The following is a 22089-nucleotide window of genomic DNA, read 5'->3' on the forward strand; positions in this document are numbered from 1 at the left end:
TAGTGACTCCAAATCTGTGCGGAGACTGTTTGTTTTGGTTTTGAAAGAGGAATAATTAGTGCGAAAGCCAAAAAGATACTGACAAACAACAGAAGAACGAACATAACTAGTGACTCCAAATCTGTGCGGAGACTGTTTGTTTTCGAAAAAACAGTCCCATTTTGCCTGTTGTCCGTTGGAGGGGGGATGCACTATTCCAACGTATCCCACAGTTACTAGTTAAAATTCCTCAGTTCATGAGGACAACAGTAGGTCAGTTTATTGGCGGAGTAAGGGGGAAGGCCGGGACGCTTTTGAACAGCTCCTAGGATATGGAATTCCTTCACTTTAGGTCATTTTTTATCAGTAACTCAAATACAAAACCATGGTTACTGACATTTGTGAGAAAATTGGGATGAAACATTAGATGGTTAATTGAAAAACTTTAATACTAGAACATGCTTTGGTTATGTACTTTGTATATTGCAAATTTTTCACAATTGAACGGAAGGACACGTGTTATTTACGAGGCAGGGAGGCTGGAGGCATGTATACGCTGATGAGCCCATAAAAAATTGTTTTATTTGCATATCGATGCATGTTGTTTTTCTACTCTATATACGAGATCTATAATATTAATGCTCCTTAACCAGAAATTTTATGGTTGCGCCGAGCATCGAGCCAGGCCAGCCTGACATCCAAAAACCGGTCTTGGTCTAGCCTTATTTGGAAAACCTGAGCTCGGGCCCGGCTTGATTAAGTTTAAAAATATATACTAAACTTGGACGAAGAAAAGTATATTTATATCTGAATCCGTGTCTGACTTTGAAATATGCAATTGATTCCTAACCGCAACATTACATATTAAAGACTAACTTTCAAAATTGCATAGATATCAAAAACCAATCTTGAATCTAAATTTAAATCCAAATCAAAATTGATATTTATGTAAGGTTGAATCTAGGTCCAATTGAACATCATTTTCTAAATCAGAACTGAATGAATCCAATATGATTTCTTAACTGAATGTAACTTTTGTTGCATTACGGGGGATGGAAGAAATTTGTCGCGGTCGTAACTTTCGAGTGGAGGAAATTCTCGTGCATTTTAAAGGGTTGGACTTGCAGTAAAGCAACTACTTGACCTGTCACCACTTCCACGTACGCATTCTGACATGCCAGCAGTTACCGTCTCCATGTGTGTCATGGCATTCCGAAGAATCACGAAACGAAAGATTGTGAGAGGATTTTTTAAAAAAATGAAGAAAAGCCTAGTCTCTTTTCCGAATTTTATCTTGTGGAAGTGGTTGTGAGATTTCGCTTGTTTTTTAGGAGTGCAAAGTAATCGGCTTTCATTCACCAGTTACAACCCGCTTCATACAATCGGTTGACGACAAATTCTTCTAAGCAAATATATTTCAAATATACACCTATTCATATCGTTGGACTTCAAAAACCCTGTTGAAAAATGGTCAAGCGTATAACAGACCACTTACCTAGGAAATAAAAAATTAGACCATTTAAATTCTTGTTAATATATATATATATATATATATAAAAGCTCTTGTGAAGGGATTGACATGGACATTTATAAGCTCCCAAGATTCTGATGGTGGAAACAAAATCATTAAAGATTAGTTAGTACATCACAAATATTGCGTGTTTACCGCGGTCTCAGGAAGAGAGGAACTGAAGCTTAAGTCAGCATTTTGGGTGTCGAGTCGACCACCGGAAAGGATAAGCTGGCCAGTGATTACGGAGGCAACTCCGGCAGCTGCTTGCCGGTGTGGTCGTAGTAAATGGCACCGGAGAAGTCCGGCAGCTCGCAGCGCTCTCCCATAAGGATTTTTCTCTTCCACAGCCCGTCGGCTTCGTCAACACCCTCTGCCTCTTTCCTGGCCTTTTCCCGTTTGAAGATGCTGCCGGCTTTGCGGCTCAGAACCGCTAACAACGCCCTCGGCGAACCGAACGGCCGTCTCAGCGGCGCCTTTAAGCTGGGCTGACCGTCACGGGTGTCGACGTAGGAAGCGGCTGAATTATGGCCGTCGCTTGGCGAAAAGTAATCCTGCAGCTGCCTGCCCGTGTGGTCATAGTAGATGACGCCGGAGAAGTCCAGCGGCTGGCACCGCTCTCCCATGAGGATTTGCCTCTTCCACACGCCCTCCTCTTCTTCGTCTTCAGCAGTTTCAGCCTCTTCAGCCGTACTTTTCATGTGGAAGACAGCCATGGCCTTGTGAGTCAGCGCCAGGAGGAGCACTCTCGGTGAAACGAGTACGGATCCCGGCGAGAGATTCACACAGAGTTCGTCGACCGGCAGTAGCCCACCGGCGTCCTTCGGCGACTTTGATGGCGCGGATGTTTCGATATTCTTCCCCGCCCTGAAGCAACCGAAACCGAGCTCCTTGGTTGGGCAGTGTTTGGCGCAGAGAGCGACGACGGCTTTGATAGAGGTGAACAGGCCGATGGCCAGTGGCGTGACCGGCGGCTCCCGCACTGATCTCACCATCTTTTCAGGGCTGCCAACTTCTCGAGCCTCGGCGGGGAGGCGATCCGACAATAAGCGGGGGAAGGAGAGGAAGTGTGACCGGCTATCAATCTGCTTCCGCTGAGACATGGGTGAACACGAGTCAGCAGATAGATAATATAGTTGGCGACTTCTCTTTCTCGCCCGTGCTTTGTGCGTATAGTGCGCCGACCCGATTGGACACCGGAAAAAGGTTGACAGTGCAGAAACCGTGCTCGTGCGTATAGTGCGTTGCACCTAATCGGACGGGAAAGGGCAACAGTGCGCGACAGTGCTTGTGCGTGTAGGCAGGTAAAAAGTTTACGACGTCAAATCTCGGATTTGGGTTGGACATCTCATCAAATAGTTTCATGAAAAAAACTTTAACATCCGAGAATGAGATTAATTGAGCTCGTTTAGTTTTAAATGAATACCTAGCACACTGGGCTGCGGCAAGACTGTCGACGTTTTTTAGGGACTTGGACTCAAATCTTAAGGTGAACTCAGTTTTTAATAGGCATTTTTGAACCGTAATAAGTTTCCAAGTAGGCTATGTAAACCCTGAAGTAGTGGGTATAGTCACTTATCTTAAAATATATATATATATATATATATCTTTTATACCCATCGATTTGCAATCAGTTTTTAAATGCAGTCGGATTCAGATTTGGTTGTGAATTTTAAAATCGTATACAACCATATCATACTGTGATTTGCAATCAGTTTTTAAATGCATACAGTTTGATTAATTTAAAAGTCGGATTCAGATTTGGTTGTGAATTTTAAAATCGTATACAACCATATCATACTGTGACTTCTGATTCATATGTAATAAAGACCTTTTTCAGTTGTTCACATTTGAATATATGGATATCCGATAAAAAAGACATCACTAATAATTCATCTGATTTCAGTTTAATCCATTGACATCCTTACCATTATACAGATATGGTAACAAGTTCATCTCATTGACATCCCTAACCTAAGATTGAAATACTTGGAAACTTTTGAATGTGCAATCTCGGCCTCATGTCTAAGATTTGGTTATCATTCGTGTTAAAGAAAAAAAAAAAAAAAAGGTAGACAACCGCATGATGCTAAACATTTTTGGCTTCTTAGATCATGAACTTTGAAGACTTGGGTCGTTTGTGGGGATTGGGGCGGAGCTAAAATTTTTTTATAAAATATATCGAATTAAAGTTTCTAAATTTTGATAGGGCACCGAAAAATCATTTTTCAAAATTTTTATATAAAACAAGTGAAATTTTAAAAAATTTACATGTGAATTTTTAAAATTCTTTTTTTTGAAGGGGGCCATGGCCCCTGGGGGCCCCCCTTAGCTCCGCCTCTAATGGGAACGGCATGAACATGGAACATCCTAGAACAACTTGATCACGACCCCTCTCTCTCTCTCTTTCACACACACACACACACTCACTCACGTAAATCGACTTGGACCACCACCTTAGTTGGAAGTTGCAACATCATATTAATGTTGGTCAGCTTGGCGTTCAGTTGTTGCTTTGGTGGACCTGCAGGTCAGTCCTCCCCTCGGGTCCTGCAGTCGTTTTGGCCGTTCTTTGGATCTGAATTTGGGTCCAGGATCGTAAAGTCTGTTTGTGTCATTCAATTCGAACAAGTTCCGACTTCTCATGCACGTAAAAGTAGGTTCACGTTTCTAAGAAGATTCAAACAAGATTTGGGTCATTGGCCAGTATTAATTTATACGAACTTCGCACAAGTTATTTCCAGAATAAAGGTTTCATACAGCAGCAACTAACCCCGCGCACATGTTTTTCTTTTCTTACCTTCATTTATAAGAACTGGAACTTTAAATTTGGAAAATAAGACAAATATTTGATGGAGAATGTTGTGATAAAATTGCATGTATTATGATAGCTTGGCATCAATCTCCTTACATGTTGAAATAACTTGACATGTATTTTGTACATTTAGAAGAGGTAGCTAAAATTGGCATCTCATTCATTCTTTTCTCGTAATTTAGAAATTTGATATAAGCTTGTGCTTATTTACTGAGTAATCATCACTAGGAAAATAATATGCTCTAATTCACAACATTCCTTGAAGGGTGTAATGTACCTGGTCAGATTGGCAGGCTGGTGAAAGTGTAGTCATTAGTCTACTCTTCTGGACTGCAAGTGGTAATGGCTGTACTGTTCCCCATCTCTCTCCTAATCTCTTTCTAGGGATGTAAATAAATCTAACTTAGATCCAATATCCGATTCAATTATTCAAAAAAATCATATGCAAAAAAAATTAATATCTGACTAAAAAATCAAATCAGATATACATTTTAGAAACGACATCTGATCAAATTTGAATTCTGATTTAAGAAAATATCCAATTGAATTCATTTCATATATAATTTTGAATAGATAAATATCTAATGTCCATAATGTGGTTCATATTTGGTTTGAACGTTGGATTTAGATCTGAATGTTAATCAAAACATTGAACTTGTTTTGGGATATGTATGAATTTTTCTTTTTGCCAATTCCATTCCGAATTCGAATTTGAATATATGAACATCCAAAAAACCCGATATAATAAAGTGCATATCCAATTGGATGCTAATGGTTGACATCCCTATTCCTCCCTCCCCTCTCTTCTTTATCTTGTTTACCAGTGAGTAAGGGTGGGTATCGGGCCGGCCTGGGTCTCGTTCTGGGCCCGGCCCGGCCGGACCCGACCCGGGTCTCGTTCCGGCCTTGGCCCGACCCGACCCGGGTCTCGTTCCGGGCCCGGCCTGACCCGGGTCTCATTCCAGGCCCAGCCCGATCCGGCCCATTTAAATTTAAAAAATATTTTAAATTATAAAATAATATTTTTTAATATAAAATATATTTATTAAGAATAAAAATATTATTAAAACAAAAAAATTAAAAAATATATATATATATATATTTTTAGCTTACCGGGCCGGCCCAGATGCCTCCAATCTTCCCCTATTCCCCCAAGATACCAAACATGTTTTTGGAACCCCCTGGAGGATCTCTCAAGGGGTGTTTGAGATGAAACCAAAATTGTGGTATTATAGAATTAAAATTCTCATTTTTGATGAAACTGAAAGTGCATTATCAAACACAAAATCTTGACTCCAAAATTATAGATTCATTCTTGAATCAAAATTCTATAATTACGATTATATCGTAAGAGTAGAATTATGATTCCAGAATTTTAGAATTTTTTATTTCTCTTTAAAGCATATCTAATCTAATGAAGCTTTTAATTCATCAATTCCAAAATATTTTAACTTCTGTGTTATCAAACACATCATTAATATTTCTTATAGTATGAATAGTGGAACGAAGACCGTCTCGCGCATCACCGTACTGCATCTAGTTTTTGGGGACCAAAATTAGTGGCAAATGCCACCAGAACGTGCAACTATCCCAATATGACATTAGAGATATAACGGCTCCACTTCAAGTCGCGTCCAACCTAACTTCACAGAATTTCACTTGAGCAATTCTTATGTAATTAGACTTTTATTCAGGCTCAGATTTTAAAAACCTATTTTTTTTTCAAATGAAGTAGAGAACTAATACAATGAGTTGAGCCAGCTAGAGTTCAAATGCATGCTCGATTACATAATAAGTGTTGAATTATAATGAGAAAATAGTTAAATGGTTAACAACTAAATGAGTTAAACAAGTTAATGAGTTAAAAAAAAAACGAGACATGCTTGACATAAATGAGTTAAACGAGTTGAGCAAGTCGAGTTCGAGTTTTAAATTGTATTGTTAAGTTGAGTTCGAGCTTGTTCTACCAAGCTTGAGTTGAGTTGGAGATCGAGTTTCTTGAGTTGAGTCAAGGTAGAGTTGGCCCAACTTGAGCTTGACTCTTTCTGGTGTGCAGTGCAGCTTTAAATTTAACTAGCAAAAGAATCGACCTTTACATGTGACTTGGTTGGATCTCCTGTTGATAATAGGAATTTGGATCTTAATCCAAATTCTATAATGAAGCCGTACAGAACTGAATCTGATTATTAATCATTGGGTCTGATTTTCCCACATTTACTAAATCCAGCTAAATAATTACGAAATTGGATAGATAATCAGGTATTTTTACCCATCATATGGAGATTCACAATGGCAATCTGTACACATCTTCCATCCCTCAACCTTTTAAAAATAGATGGAAAAAGTTTCTGGAAATTGGTTTACTAAATTTTGTTTCATTTTTCGTATCAACGCCAGCAACTTAATTATAGCACTACTAGGCGAAAACAAAAGCGATAAGCAATTCGTGAGAGTCAAGGCCCCAAATTGAAAAGCCTACTTTTTATGTGGTGCACATGTGGGTGGTACTACATTCCATGGTCACAAATATAGTTTACAGGTTTTAAGCAGTAAGAATTTTTCTCAATCATAATATGACTTTTTTTTTTTTGAGAAAATCTGGACAAATTTTTAAAAATTATAAAGAAAAATCATAAATTTTGAATGTAAATAATGTGAAAATAAAAATTCATCAATAGAGAGTGTGAAAAAGATATCAAAAAGTGCTACAGAACATCTTTTTCGTGTTTTTTGGAGGTTTTTTTTTTCGTTCTGTCATTTTTTCAAAAAGACAAAGTCCATTAAAGATTTTACACGGCTGACCTATTTTTGAAGCATAAATTATATGACTATGATAGAATATTGTCAAGGCTTCGAGCACATAATTGAACATACTCCCTGATTTTTTGAAGGCGAGTCATTCATGATTGCTGATACATCTAGCGTTTCATTTTCATGCAATTTGACATCCTTCATGTCATGCATGGTTATGAAAAGAATCAAGAACCAGTAGTTGTGCCTTAGTCCGCTTTGATGTTATATGTATAATAATTTGCATTCATATTCAATATTCAAGGGTAGATACAAGAATTTTTTGTATTTTAACAGGGGCCAAAATAAAAAAGTTTAGATTTTTTATATATATTAAACTAATTTTTTAGATCCACATATAAATTTTTAGCAGCCCAGGACCCCGGAGGCAGGGGGAATGGGGGGCCTTCGGACCTTGCTTGGGCGGTGGGGGTTCACCTCTCGCTCACCCAAACATATAAATTTTTAAAGTTTTTAAAATCTGAGGGAATCTCTGGTTCCAAGCTTTTCGTTTGTGCAATTGGTTAGGCCACTTCGATCCTGACATTGTATACCAACGTGACTCCTTTAATCCTGTTCATATAAAGATGTCTAGAAAGTAAAAAATTTAACACAGTCGCTTTGAATTAAATGAAGAAAAAGATAGATAACAAAAATTTCCATCTTCCCCTCAAATGCAATATTTAACCGTGGTCAATAAGAAGCACAACTTGCTTGAACACTTAGAAGAAAAAAAAGGTATATGGATGACCAAAATGATGATGGAAATCGGTGGATTGCCGTTGATCTAAAATAGTTTGGTGATGTGAGTTGGGAATTGAAGGGTCTACAAGATTCAATAACTGTTCACAATGGCACCAACATGTTCTTGTTAGTATGATACCTCACCATCTTTCTTATGTCAATTGCTTCAGAAGCAAAACTAGTTATGTGCACACCTTTTTTCTAGAACCCAAAGAGACGCATTAGCCTCTTCCCCCTGGGGTTCACAAAACACGCTTTGGAATCTTTTACGATTCAAATGAGTAGTATACTGGGCTTGACAGTGATTATGGGTTTCATAACATAGATCACATTGAAGTAGACCGCCTTAGCTACTACACCCGTTGGACTTATACTCCCAATTTGACAACAGTAAAGAGAGTACATACAGTTTGAAGAGTTGGAAATGCATTCCATGAACAGGGAAACCTAATCAAATACAAATTATAAATAATTCCAGAAAAGAAATGAATGGAAGATGAGTTCCTTCCTAAATGTCAAAAAAGACTCCAAAACTCTTAAGGCGAAAAGAAAAAATCATGCCTACTTTCTCGAAGGCTTGTAAATGAACGAATACAGAACCGTTAGGTATCAAGATTTTGGAATGCCAATTCCATAGAATTGATGGAATCGGGATGAAGATGCCATTTTCCAAAATAGCTTTTTGTTTGTTTTAGGTGGACAAGCTTTCCTGAAATCAAGTTCCAACGGTTGATGGGCATGGATAGATTAGAACTTGAATGAATACACTGTTTCAAAATTTTATCAAAAATCGTAAACTATTTGTATAAAATTTTATTAAGAATTAACAATGCTTTTAAAAAACAGAAGAAGTATAGGCATGTTCAAATAATTTTCTAAAAAGAAAGTCATATGCCCATCTTTGAAAATTTGATAAAAGTCGCGGTTTGGACATGAAATTTCTTGTAGACCTTGTTAAGTAGCGTTCGACGACTTCTTCATTTTCATCGTTTGTTTCTCCTGTCTCTTCTCTCAATGCCTCATCTCCTCCCCGTCAGCCAATTCGAATTGGCGACGAGCGGCTGGCGATGCCTCAAAGCCAATGACAGGTCGGTCAGCAGCATCGCTGAACGCTCGGAGAAGAAAAACCATCGGAGAAGGTGGGTTTCTGAAATTTTTTTGTGTTTCTGTTTTTTTTTTTACACCAGAAAAAAAAAAAAAAAAAAAAAGTCTGTCGTCTGCTGCCGTGGTCGTCGACATTCGTCGAACGTCAGCGTTCGTCGGCCAATGTCGACCGATGTTTTTTGACATACACACTCTCTCTCAGTTCCTTCTCCTCCTCTAACCCTCGGCGGAAACCCTATGCCATGGAGGGTTTCAGTCGACTGACCGAAACCCTCGATAGTAGAGGGTTTCAACCATTCGAAACCCTGTACATTAGTGTTTTCGATCCCTCTCTCCCTTCCTCTCTCTCTACCCGAGAGGGTTCAGATGCATATATCTCTCTCCACTCGAAAATGCTTTACCGGTTTCTTCATTCACTGGCACCAGCTGTGCATACACAATCAATTGCAGATTGTAACACATTCCTGTTTTGAGATAAAAAATAATGTGCAAAGAAGGATCAAAGTGGCACAAGATAAGATGCAGCTGGACGTCCCAAGAGACTTCCTGGAAAACTGGTAAATAGTAGAAGCTTCAGCAGAATGGGTAAATTAACCTATACCTTTTTCAATGTGTAGAAGAAATAGTGGAAGCCATCACCAAATGCTTCCCATTCAATAGACCAAGTGAACTCTTCCATCTCAAATAAAGGCCGTCTGAAATGAGGCTGTGAAATATAAAATCAAAAATTTAATCAGCAAGAAAGGAAAGAACTGAAACCATACTCCAGAACACCAAATAGCAGTGAGGTGTGTTACCTGACCAAAAGAAATTGAAATGTAGGTGTCATCCTGTCTCAAAAGTCTGTGAACACATTTAAGCATGGCTATCACCTTGTCAACAGTTGAAGGAGATGGATTCCATGGACCACCACTGTCCACGAAAAGTACATCCTTCAAATTGCAAATATAACTCAAGGTACACTCAGTGAAGGTCAAAATAGCATCTAAAAACACTGATACTGGATTAAGGACTGGGAGCTGTGATCAATGCCTAGATAAACTTACCATGGTACCTTTGTCAATAACAACATCAAAAGACTCCGTACTAAATGGCAAATGTAGCATGTCAGCTTCAAGAACCTGGATGCCTAAGATAAAAGCTCAAATCAGTTGACAAGAAGGAAGGTGGTGACTTTAAGTGCATCTCGCCCATTTGCACTTTGTCAGTGAAAGACGTAATGACAACACAGTATAAAACAGCCCTAAAACTTGACTGGCAGTGAGCACTATTAAACAAAACCGATAGATCCTAAACTAAAACTTCCTGGCCGACTCAACCGGCTCGACTCAACTACTCAGTGATCCAGTCTTCAACCTGATCAAAGAAATGGAAAGACCATGAATTGACAATAGCCAGCCGAGTAAGGGAATGACAAAGTCAAGCCATCCAATTTCAGGTGAGTCAGTACGTACATGAGATATTTTACATGAAAAATGAAGCTGTTAAAACTTAAAACCAGGCAGTTGACCTGGCGAGTCGTGAGCCAATTTCCATTCCGAGTCACTGGGTGACTGGGTCTTAAAAACTTGCTTTTGTCACATATAAAACCTGAAAATTTCAGGCAGTATGTGAAATCTCCATGGAGCAGGAGGACAATGTGCTGCTGCTATACATAGATTTGTCACTAACCAGTAGGACAATCAGTGAAAGGGCTTGATGTATCAAAGATTGAAAATGAGTGCAAAGTGTAATGGAAGTGTACAAAACTATTTGTCAAACAACCGTGCTTTCAACACAAAAAAGATTCTTGGAAAAGAAGCCAGGACTGAGCAACATATACCATTATATCTCATTTCCCTTAACCGCTTCTGCATCTTTTCTACAGCCACAGAAGAGAGGTCTATGCAAGTAATGTTTGTGATCCCATCCTTGTACAAATTTTCACACAATTGAGAACTCCCACAGCCTAACTCAAGAACCTGTATTTTCATCATTTAAAACAGCCTCCGACAGGTTAGCTTACGTTATGACAAGTGCATGTTAAGTTAACAACTTACCAAATAAAATACAATATCTTATCATTCGTTTTCACAAAGTCATCCGAGACATTCAATGTTACTTGAAGTCACTAGATTCATTACATGTTTACAATATGATTCCTAAACAATAGAATATGGAATGAGTGTCGAAATGGTGCACTTGTATAATGTAGCAGGTGGCTTTCAGGTATTAGCATTTACTGCAGGACCAGCCTTTAAGTACTTCCTCTACATAACCTTAACAACTCCACAATCCAAGATGCAACACTCTTCATTATATGACTCAGCACCATCAAATAAGCCATAACACAACTTCTGCACGAGCCTAAGTGAGCACTTTATAAAAAAAAAATTAAATAGTAGTAGTCTTAATACTGTCTTATAGAACAATAGTTCCAATTAAACAAATTTTGTTATGTCCGATGTGCTATATAAGATGGACCAGACCAAGGGCCTGTACCTGAGTTACATGGCGTGAGACACGGCTTGGGGCAGGTACACTGGCTCACTCATATAAGGTTGTGCAACTCTCTTATTGTTCAAGTGCTGCCATATGTGATCTTATACAATCTCATATGTGATGTAATAGACGAAAAATTATATGCAAGCATCAAAGAGTGTCTGTTGGTGTGGCGGGATGACTGGCATTCTAGATGACATTTAAGTCGTCTTCAACAATAGATTTAACTCATTCTAATAAACTGATGATTTAGTGGCCATGATTATTACCAAAATCTGGTTATGAAGTTTGATTTGGGTGTTTTGAAATTTGAAGTTTGCATAATGTGGACAGAACCGTGGACACTAAAACTTTTCCTTTTATTCATTGTTTTCAACCTTAAAAGTTAAAATAGCTGAACCGATAAACACCAACATCTTGTAGATTAGAAGCCAAAAACCAACTATGTCATGTTAGCTCACTGGGACAGTAGACCACCTGTGAATTATCTTTCAAGTTTCTAGTTTCTACCCAGGCCTACTAGGATGCAAGATGAAATTTAGTTTCTGTATACATGGCCAGACTGTTTCCAGGTTGTATCATACTTAAAAGCCTGACAGGTAAGCTTGAAAAAGTCCCAGTTCCCAACCCACTTCCGATTCTATATCATTAATTGCAGGGAAGGATGACTTCGGCTCTTAGAAGCACTCCCCTAGGTACTCAGAGGGCCTCTCAATGATATTTTAAAGCCCCATAAAGCTACAACCTTTACCTTAAAAGAAATGTAGACCTTTCCCCCTCAAAGACATTAAAAATTTGCCATAGAATCATAATCGAATTGCAGATACTCAACATTTGGTGTTTCTTAGTATTGATAAACTTTTATTTTCATTTCATCATCATATTTCAAGAACATCACCAATATTTTCTACCACGACATAAACCTTCAACAGTCGCACATGACTTAAGTCTAAGTCATGTGAAATGCAACATGTCAGAACAAAGTACACAGTTTTACAAATTTTAACTGCACATAATGAGGGAAAAAGCCACATCTACTTTGTTGTACAGGAAATTGATTAGAATTATCTCTTTTGATGGAGGAAGCACAAGTTGGCAAAAAGAGAGATCACTGTCCACTTTTAGTTAAAAGGAAGAGGAACAAAGTCAGCAAACATTTTCCCAGGAGGATAGGAATACTTAATAGTAAAACATGGTCATATCTCACTTCAGATTTATGTTGTTTTAAATTAAGAACCATTCCAAGTCAATGTCAACTAAGTTCATGAATGCCGTCTTGCTCCAAATGACTCAATGCACAAAAAGACAAGAAGAATAAAGCAAAATTGAAAAGCTCTATATGTATAGAGTCGGTGGCTTTAACATGTCGGCTCATGATATGTTGGAAATGAGAGTAATCTTTCAACCATTCATAGTGATCTTCTGCGGTAAATCGCTTATTCCAGGGAATTCTCCGAAGAAAAGGAAAAAATCACGTTATGAGTTATGACACACCATTGATGAACCACTCAGAAATCGTGAAGAAAAGAACTTGAGGAGTCCAACAAAATGAGCAGCAACAAACAAATTCAATAAAAAAAAAAAAGCAAAAGTTACTAAACAAATATGTACACGAATAAGCAGATTTAGTAAGAAGAGCCAAAAGAACTGAACCACTAGAATGAAGCTTCAGACCATTACAAATGAATTGGTAGCGGATATATCTAGAGTAAGCAGTACCACGGCATTCTGTGTGTAGAACCAAAATGAAATCTACAAGAGCTATAAGATCCCGTAGGAGAGAAATAGAGACTCTACGATTGCAGTTAAACAGAAAGTACACATTGGTGACAATCTACCAATTAAGCATTGCTTCGGTTTACATTCACTACACTTACTAATATATCGAAGGAGCTTCTGCTTCCTTCCTCATCAAATGCATAATTAAGTGTCAGAAGCTGCATAACAGCACGACCCAAGAAACCCACGCTCAAACACAACTCCAGACTGCTGGAAAGCATTCCTGTTCCTCATAATTACACATCAAAAGACCCCCAGAGTTTCCATCGCCACGAAAGCCACCAAAATAAAAGCAGCCATATTGCCATTAGTCAATGCAATTTTCCCAGGAAAAACCTTACGTATCGCGATGAACCAACAATAAAACTACGATTTAGAGGATGAAAGGACAAGCGAAAAGTATCGTTCTTGAATTCGCTGAGACAGGGAAAAGAGAAGGAAATCAGAAAGACGAATTTTTAAACCAATCAGAGAGCACAGGGATACTCCTTGAATTTCATGAAAATGACACGCAGATCCCTCACCAATAATTAGGGTCGAGGTAAGCCTTGACGCTCAAAAGCAAAGAAAGACCATTCTTCTTCCTCTCGTCTTCCTTCCTCGATTTGAGAACCTCCTCCATGGATTACTGCTTCCAAAGCCGACTCAGGAACCAGAACAGAGGCTACCCAAATCTAGACGAAAGGAAAACAAACCTATCTCTCGCATCCGACGAGGCAGACACAGCAGAGCTCAGGAAACTCGCGCCATTTATGCGCGGCGGAATTTGGGTCTAAACTAAATAGCTATTGCGCTTCCCGTCTAAAATGTTTTTGGACTAACGGTTCGAACCTGATCTCCTGATCCAAATCTCCCGAACAAAATCGATTAAGGTAAACATGTTTCGCTAATAAACTCGATTACGTTTAACTTGTTAAACTCTGAAAGCAAAAGTATAATACGTAGGGGTGCTGGTATAAACTCACTAACCAATTCGTAAGCTAAAAGATTGAAACATCAAAAAGGGATCTTCTACTTATATAAACAACATATAAACAAGATGTTAAATGAATGAAAGCTTCAGCTTCAACCAAGCGGTGTGTCTCTCCATTCACTAAAAAAGAAAAAAAAAGTATAAATAATGATGATCATACTGATTAATGTTACATATTGAACATACATTAAATATGAGCAACCCATCTGCTTTCACAGGCCAGGTTGGCTCAATGTCGGGCAATCGGTCGCCCTACCAAAAAAGTTCTGATAGTGAGATATGTGCTTGGATTTACTTGATATAAACCAGGCTTTAACGGAACATTTCCTTCTCTTTTAAATCTCTAGTAAAAAAGAATAAGGAAGATATTAGGTAATGGTTTACTCTTTTTTTAATTAATGTAGAGATAGATTTTTCTTTCAAGATAAATTATGTAAAAGCGGAGGCCCCTAGAGTCTTGAGCATTAAGAAATTTAACTAAAAAAATCTGTGATGCCCAAGTAGAAGACCGCGTCAAACACATCGAATTTATCTTCTAACCATTAAGCCTACCATAAAATGGAAATGATTAGCCTTCAAAGCCAACCTGCTGTTAGTGGAGACCATGCTCAGTCATGCGAGGTTAACCTTCTAATTGTGGCAGTTGAGTTCAAATCACCTGAAGGAAACGGTGAGGAAATAATGGAACACGACTTCATTTGACTGTAAAAGAAAAGGCGGTTAGAATACGCGGAAAAACAGGGAGAGAGTGAGCGACTGTGAGAGAGCGGGAAAATCGGAAGGTTCAAATTAAGAGACCTTCTAACCGTTCTAAGAGAGGGAGAGAGAGAGAGAGAGAGAGAGAGAGATGAAAAGATCGTTGCTCACGATGATCAATTTGACGATCACGCTCACGTCTGGCTTGCCATTCTTGATAAGGAAACCTTTGTTACGTGGGGACTGGGAAAGTGGCGATGCCCAAGTCTTTAATTTTTATAAATTGGAGGCTCCTTCCGAGTTTGGGATCACTGAGCTTTGCTTCATTAAGTTTCAGGTTCTCTTTGCTTCGGTACCCACAACAGAAGAAGAAGAAGAAGAAGAAGAAGAAGAAGAAGAAGAAGAAGAAGAAGAAGAAGAAGAAGAAGAGGAAGAAGAAGAAGGAGAAGAATGGAGATTGAAGTGAGGGAAGTGTGGTATTGGAACCTTAGAAAAGAGATGGCTACGATTGCATGCTTGAAAGATTATTTTCCCTTTGTGGCTTTTGACACGGAGTTCCCTGGCTTCCTTGTGTCTTCGTCTTGGAAGGCATCTCCGGATGAGTTATACGCCGACATGAAATCGAATGTAGATGGCTTGAAAGTGATTCAAGTTGGCCTCGCCTTATTCGACGCCTGGGGTAGGCTTCCGTTCTCGAGGCCAAATCGTGCGGTGGTGTGGCAGTTCAACCTCTCCGATTTCGACCCATCTTGTGATCGCCACTCGCCTTCCGCAGTCGAGTTTCTGAAAGAGAACGGCATCGATCTTGAAGCGACTCGACGTCAGGGGATCAAATCCATCAGGCTCTGCCGAGAGTTTTGGGCCGCAGGATTGCTGGCCAACCGTCGTCTTGTTTGGCTTTGCTTCCATGGGAGCTATGATTTTGGGTATATGTTAAAGCTGATTGAAGGTGGGAAGCCGTTGCCCCTTACTCGACACGAATTCATGAAGAAGGTGAAGGCCTGCTTTTGCAATATATACGATCTGAAGTACATCGCTAAGTCTTACGATGAACTTAAGAGAGGTAGACTGGGGCTTTGCAAGATGGCTGAAATTCTTCGAGTTAAGGATTACTTGGAGCGCTCTCAGGAGGTGGATAACAAACAAAAAGTGGGGAATCACAGGTACCACCAAGCTGGATGGGACAGCCTAGTTACTGGCATGTCCTTTTTTCGGCTGCGAACGATTCCCGTGGTTCAAGCTCTGAAGCATAGCTCATGTGAGCTGCGAGCAATTGATTACTCAGGTTTCAACGCGGTGATGAGGGATTCTTATGGAGCGATTTTTGACATAGAGGCTAAGGTGGGTAACGCAGTCTCAGCATATTAATTCAGTGCAGCAGAATGAGCGGCAGGGAGAGGAGCATGTAACTACCGTTCATGAAGCTAACCATCCTCTGTTGCTGCTTCCCACGTGGTGTTGTTCCACTGTAGCGTATCGATGTGTTTGTCTCTCACTCCACTCTGGACATCAAGTGTTCCTGTAAGGAAGTTAAGTCACATGTCCTCCTGTTTGTTGTTGGCATAACATCAGCTTACGTTCAATTCTTTTGTGTACAATGTACATCTGTCTCTGTCTCTCTCTGATGTATTGGAAGGAGGGAACTGTATATCAGGATGTTTATTGCTTAGATTTTGCCTAATATACAAGCTTATGCTCATGAAACGGTGGTCTTATATCTGTAATGTCTCTTTAATTAGTTGATCAGAGCAATTACCAATTAATGAAGAATTAAGTTGTCCATTTATTTCTGTCAAATTATTGGGGTTTTCAATGTCTCCTTCCAACCTGCGCTGGTTATAAATTTGTAGGAAATCCTAGGAAGTATAGTCTGAGGTCTCCCTTTCTACCTGTTCTCAGATTAGTGTGTTTCTGAAGCTGACTGGACATACTATGGCATTGTGAGGCACAAATTTCATTAGCCATATTTCATAATTTAGAATCTTGTTGTCGTTATTTTTTTTTATATCGATTCAAGGGCTTTGTTTCCCTTATTTTTTCTCTAAAAGTACCTGTAATGAGCATTTAGGCCTGCTGCTTGAAGAGCAGAACCCTTCTACCATGAGTTTAACCTGCAGGATCATATATAATACTCATCTCAATCTTGCGTAAATTTGCTATATTGTGATGCTTCATGATGAGGTTTCAGGTTGACTCTTCTGTTTATAAAATGTAGTTGTGTTGCGATCATTATTTGGGAAAAAAAAGCTGCATGAAACCAAATTTTCTTATATGGTTTAGTATTAAAGAAATTAACTTCAGATATGTGCTTTTAAGTAGTTTTCATGTTATTAAAGTGTTGATCTTATGCTCTATTGGTGGTTTATTTCAAATATACTGAAGTTTGGTATTCTGGTACTGATTAATGCAACTTATGCTTTTAACGATTAATTATGTGATCTTCTTTTCGAATAAAGGTACCACTTCCGTTGTAACTCGTATTTGTTTTCAACTGGAGCCGAGGTTCTTGGTGCCATAGATCTGATAGATTTACATTCATTACTAATAGAATTTGCTCCAATTGTTTTACAAACCATTAGGAGCCAGTGGAGCTATATAAACTTGAACGCTTGGAATAAGTATAACCAATGTCCAAACAGGGATGAGCATGTGGGATTCCCCATGAAAATCAATTCTCTTGTGGAACACATAGTACTTCATTAGTCTTCACTACTTTCACCTCCGTCGCTGCCTCCATGCGAATACCTGCTTCCAACCAGAGCCCATGATAGATCCACGGCGCCGTCGATTGAGATCAAAGTCCGTTGCAGTAACAAGGGATGGAGATGCTGGTCGGACACGTTTGCAAGAATGACAATTGAGTGGAGTGCATTATTGAACTTTAACATGAATAATAGCGCTTATAAAGTAGTGTCTCATGTTTCCTTATTTCTTTATTCTTTATGCATGTATATAATTTATTCCATAGTCGTAAATAATGTCTGAGAGTCTTAAATAGTACAATACTGTGAGCTTGAAAAAAACTGAAAAAATGTGAAAAAAATAGTAAGTTTTTAACAAACTAAAAATGGGTGGAAAATAATTAAGTGAGAAACTAATAACACAGACATTACAAGATAATTAGATTTTTAACAAATCAAAAATAAAAAATGAAAAAAAAACTGCTTGATATTAAACAAACTGAAAATGAAATGAAAAAAAGTGAAAAAAACACACAAAAATGCGTTAATTCGTTTTTAATGTTTTTCTTAAAAAAAATGCATTTTTTTAAGTTTTAAACGGGCCATTTACTTTATTGCGTTTTTTCATGTTTTTTTCGAAAAAAAAAACACGTTTTTTTCACTTTATTTTTCCCCTTTCAACCTTGAAACAAGGCTACAAAAAAAAAGGTGTTTTGGGATATCATCAGTTTAAATAAACTGAAGATCTTAATAGCATGATAAATTCATGCTACATGTTGTTAAAAACCATGTAGTTAAGGTCAGGGGACCAGAAGAAAGGGGGGCGGCGGGCGGGTGAGGGGGAGGGAGAGGTTCTTATGACTGATTGCCAAGCTAACTCTTGGAAATTTTGAAGTTCCAATTCAACAAGTGATCATAGATTGCAGAAGGTCGATGGCAGTACAGCCAGGCCTGTTACATTCAGAGTGGTTCTCTATTCTCCAATTACCCAAGTTTTGAGATCCTTCAACTTAGAATATGTAAGAAGAAAACGAGATTTTTACATGCACCAAAGGGCAAATTACGTACTTTACTAAACTTCAAGCTCCATTAGTCAATCAAGATCGGACATTACAGAAGGAGGACTCCTAAAACCAGATCTGAATCTGAAAGATCCAGCATTTGCATGCAAGCGGCTTTTAATTCTTGCCAGATGATTGTTTGAAACTCTGATCATGAGTAACTGCATGCAAAAACAACAACCCAACTAAAAAATTAAATCTTGTTTTCTTCACAAAATTGGACTTTGTAAATCCAAAGTTGAGCTACTCGTCGAGAAGACTAGGCCCATTGGATTCCCATCTTTCCCAATTTTATCTCGATACCCATATGACTCCCTCTTTTCTTTGTTTCAGTACCAGAGAGGAGAACTTTTTCTAGCTCAAGTTTTTTTTTTTTTTTTTTCTCACCGACTGCTGTCAAATAACAAGCCCTTGAGAGATTTCAAGAGGCATCTTTTTTCATGTCTATGAAGGACAAGCAAAAATTTTATTTGATTTTTGTTATGCTAATGTTAGCCATAAGGATCGGAATTCAAACAGAGCAAAAAAGAACCAATATTTCAAGAAAATTATGAAGATGATATCAGAGAATACGAAGATAATGGAAATAAGCAGGGCTATCATAACTTAAAATAGTTTCCTAAATCAAGGAGATGATTCAGAACGCTGTCGATATGAGTAACTATTGAAACCAAATCCTCTTGCTCAATTTACCATTATCCAAGGTAATAGAGCTGTATTGGATTGTGTTATTTTATAAAAAAGCTCTCCAAGTTACTAATGCTTAGTTAAAGAAAGAAAAGAAAAGAAAAGAAAAGAAAAGAGACTTTCCATTTAGAGGCTTACCTGTTATAATATTTTCAAATGAAGCCTCAGATTTCTGATTTCTTTCTGTAAACAGCTTCTTGATCGCTACCATGAAGAAGCGACGATTTGATTCAAGTTTATGGCATTATGACAGGTAAAACTTGGAAAACTCTATTCCTAATTGGCTATAAGAAATCAGCGTTCTATAGGATACTCAAAATCGTTGAAACACGCATGAAAGTATGCTCCCATATTGTTAAAAAAAAAAAAAAATTAAAGAGAAAAGCTCTCCAAATTACTAATATTTCTTCGTGAAAATGAAAGAAGCAAACACATAGATGCCCTCTTATGGCGGAGAGGGTAAGCTGGGCACACCATTGTTTTAAAACCTAGTTACTTGGGACTCGACTCCTTCATTATCCATCTGTGACTTAGTAGGTCGGTTTGATGAATTTAGGGATGTCAGTATATCCATTTGAATTGGATATCTGATCAAATTGTTTCAAAGATACCAAAAAAAAATAATAATGTCCGATTAAGAAGTTGGATGTGATTCAGATTCAAGAAATGACATCGGATCGGTTTCAGATGTATATAAATATCTGATCGGATTTGGATTCGGATTCGGATCGAGTTTAATTTTAAATAAATAATTTATATCCAATGCTCTTACATTTTGAAAATTAGCTGGATTCGGATATGAACGTCAAAATCAGATTCAGATCGGATTCGAATTGTGAAATCAGATTTTGGATCTGGATACGAATTTTTTTAGTAGTATTTGGACCCGAATTCAAATCCGAGTGTATGAATATATGCAAAAGTGGTTATAGTTAAGAGTATATCTGATTTAAATCCAACCCGTTGACATCCCTATCAATGATTCGGCCTGGGTTTTGAAAGCTATATCATTTCTAAAGAAAACCCATACATAACTTGTCATATTTGAACATATAAGGTTGTAGAATGATTAAGATTACTTGCATAATTCAGAAATCGTTCTCCCTAACAGTGACCACCTCTTGAAAGCTGAAGATTTTTCCTGGTTTGCGACTCAAAAAACTGCATTCAGGTTGAGAGACTTTGTTTTAATTAGCAGCATAAAATCCCAAGATTGTTTTTTTTTTTTTTTTTTGCTTCTAGAGCTTGCAAGAGAATTGAACCAACAATTGGTTTTTAGAAGCTGCTAATCCAATGAGATATTTTAATGGTAAAAACTGTTACTGTCTCTTGAATCTGTCCAACGAATTAGCTGAGTGGCTTCATAAAACAATGACAGTTTGTTACTGGCTTCTAAACATATACCAATTACAAGACAAAGCCTATAAATTTGATTTCAAGAACATATTTCTAAAATAGAAAAAAAGATGTAATTCATTTGCATTGGATACTTTCTCATCATTTTTAGCACTTGACCCGAACAAAAGGAACCCATTGAGCAATACGCGTTTAGAAAACTAAGCCCGTGACATCTGAGTGGCATTGCATTAAGGATATTCATCGTATCTGATTGACCATTTAATTTTTGGAGTAAGAACTCAGGTTGATCACAATCTATGGAGACAAAAATGGATTCTATGAACAGACTGAATTTTTCCGGAGAATAATTGAAGTAGGAAAATGTGGCATCTTAATGCTTTGACATATTGCATATATTTCAGTGTCGCAAAATTCATTTTACAAGTTTAATCGGTGAGCAACCAGGCAATTCATCAACTGAATTAATAGTGAATCAGCAAAAAATAATATTAAGAAGATTATTTGAAATATATAATACAAAAATAAATTATAAAAAGAAAGTTATTCAAATATTTTAAAATTGTTTAAAAACTAACAAGCAACAACAGGTTGATTTTGGTAACACCTATTTGTGTATAGAACTATAAACCAATGTTTCCTTTAGAAAAGGACTCGGCTTGGTCCCAAGTGAGAGCAAGAGACCCACCACTCAAAAAGACAAAACTTTTACCCAATCCTTGCTACTTTCAATGTCTTTAAGATTACCCTTACTACACTTCAACTCACATCAATGATATCTCTTTTGCATAAGAGAGTTGATGTCCTTGACACTTAAAAATGGAGACTGACCACCTACTAGTTTGACACTAAATGAAGACCGACCACCTATCAACCCGCACCCCAAGTCGTTCCACTAACCCCCTCAAAGGACTCTAGCTGGTTTGAAAGTGAATTTACATTCTTCTACTCAAAACAGCAAGGCAAACCTCTCTCTCTCTCTCTCTTCTAATCAAAGCAGAAAGGCAAACTCTTCTATCTCTCTCTCTCTCTCTCTCTCTCACACACACACACACACGCACGCATCATAGAAATAATTATTAAATATACTTCCAACTAGAAAACATTGCAGTCTAATAAATTTCATTGTTGAGGAAACCTTGAGATGGTACAGTACATAAAGCTGACATTGAACAGAAACCATAAACTCTTAATTTGAGAACTGTCGCCCATCAGAAGTATTCAAATAAGATTAACCCCATCTAAACATTGCCAAAATCCAGGCCCTAATCAGATGCAACATAAACAATAAACTTCAAGAGTTCAAGGATAATGAGGTGCACCTTGAAATCTTAACCTTTGTTCGCAAATGACAAGACATAACATGGTAAGAAAGTGCTTTTGACAGAAAAATACGTCTGCATTCGCTGCAGCTGCGCACATCTGCGGGAGTT

At 38.0% G+C, this 22089-nt stretch overlaps 3 protein-coding genes across 7 annotated transcripts; 1 reads left to right on the forward strand and 2 right to left on the reverse strand.

Moving 5' to 3' along the window:
* Positions 1-1588: 1588 nt before the first annotated feature.
* LOC116257651 (uncharacterized) lies at positions 1589-2592 on the reverse strand. The gene has a single exon (XM_031634598.2). The coding sequence runs from the start codon at positions 2590-2592 to the stop codon at positions 1732-1734; it is 861 nt and encodes a 286-aa protein (XP_031490458.1). The 3' UTR covers positions 1589-1731.
* A 6433-nt stretch (positions 2593-9025) lies between these two features.
* On the reverse strand, positions 9026-13948 carry LOC116257009 (uncharacterized). 5 transcript variants are annotated; one of them, XM_031633593.2, is made up of 8 exons: positions 13898-13943; positions 13727-13830; positions 13301-13619; positions 10765-10903; positions 9989-10071; positions 9740-9874; positions 9544-9648; positions 9026-9368 (listed from the first exon to the last, which is right to left on the reverse strand). In XM_031633593.2, the coding sequence occupies exons 3-8, from the start codon at positions 13421-13423 to the stop codon at positions 9291-9293; spliced, it is 663 nt and encodes a 220-aa protein (XP_031489453.1). In that variant the 5' UTR covers positions 13424-13619; positions 13727-13830; positions 13898-13943; the 3' UTR covers positions 9026-9290. The 5 variants fall into 5 exon arrangements, with proteins under 5 accessions (XP_031489453.1, XP_049934523.1, XP_031489455.1 ...); XM_050078566.1 differs by having other exon boundaries at positions 13301-13425; positions 13727-13948; XM_031633595.2 differs by lacking the exon at positions 13301-13619.
* A 1373-nt stretch (positions 13949-15321) lies between these two features.
* LOC116257653 (probable CCR4-associated factor 1 homolog 11) lies at positions 15322-16239 on the forward strand. Its single transcript, XM_050078829.1, has one exon. The coding sequence runs from the start codon at positions 15322-15324 to the stop codon at positions 16237-16239; it is 918 nt and encodes a 305-aa protein (XP_049934786.1).
* Positions 16240-22089: the final 5850 nt, after the last annotated feature.

Source organism: Nymphaea colorata, chromosome 7, assembly GCF_008831285.2.
Source record: "Nymphaea colorata isolate Beijing-Zhang1983 chromosome 7, ASM883128v2, whole genome shotgun sequence".
NCBI classification, from domain to species: Eukaryota; Viridiplantae; Streptophyta; class Magnoliopsida; order Nymphaeales; family Nymphaeaceae; genus Nymphaea; species Nymphaea colorata.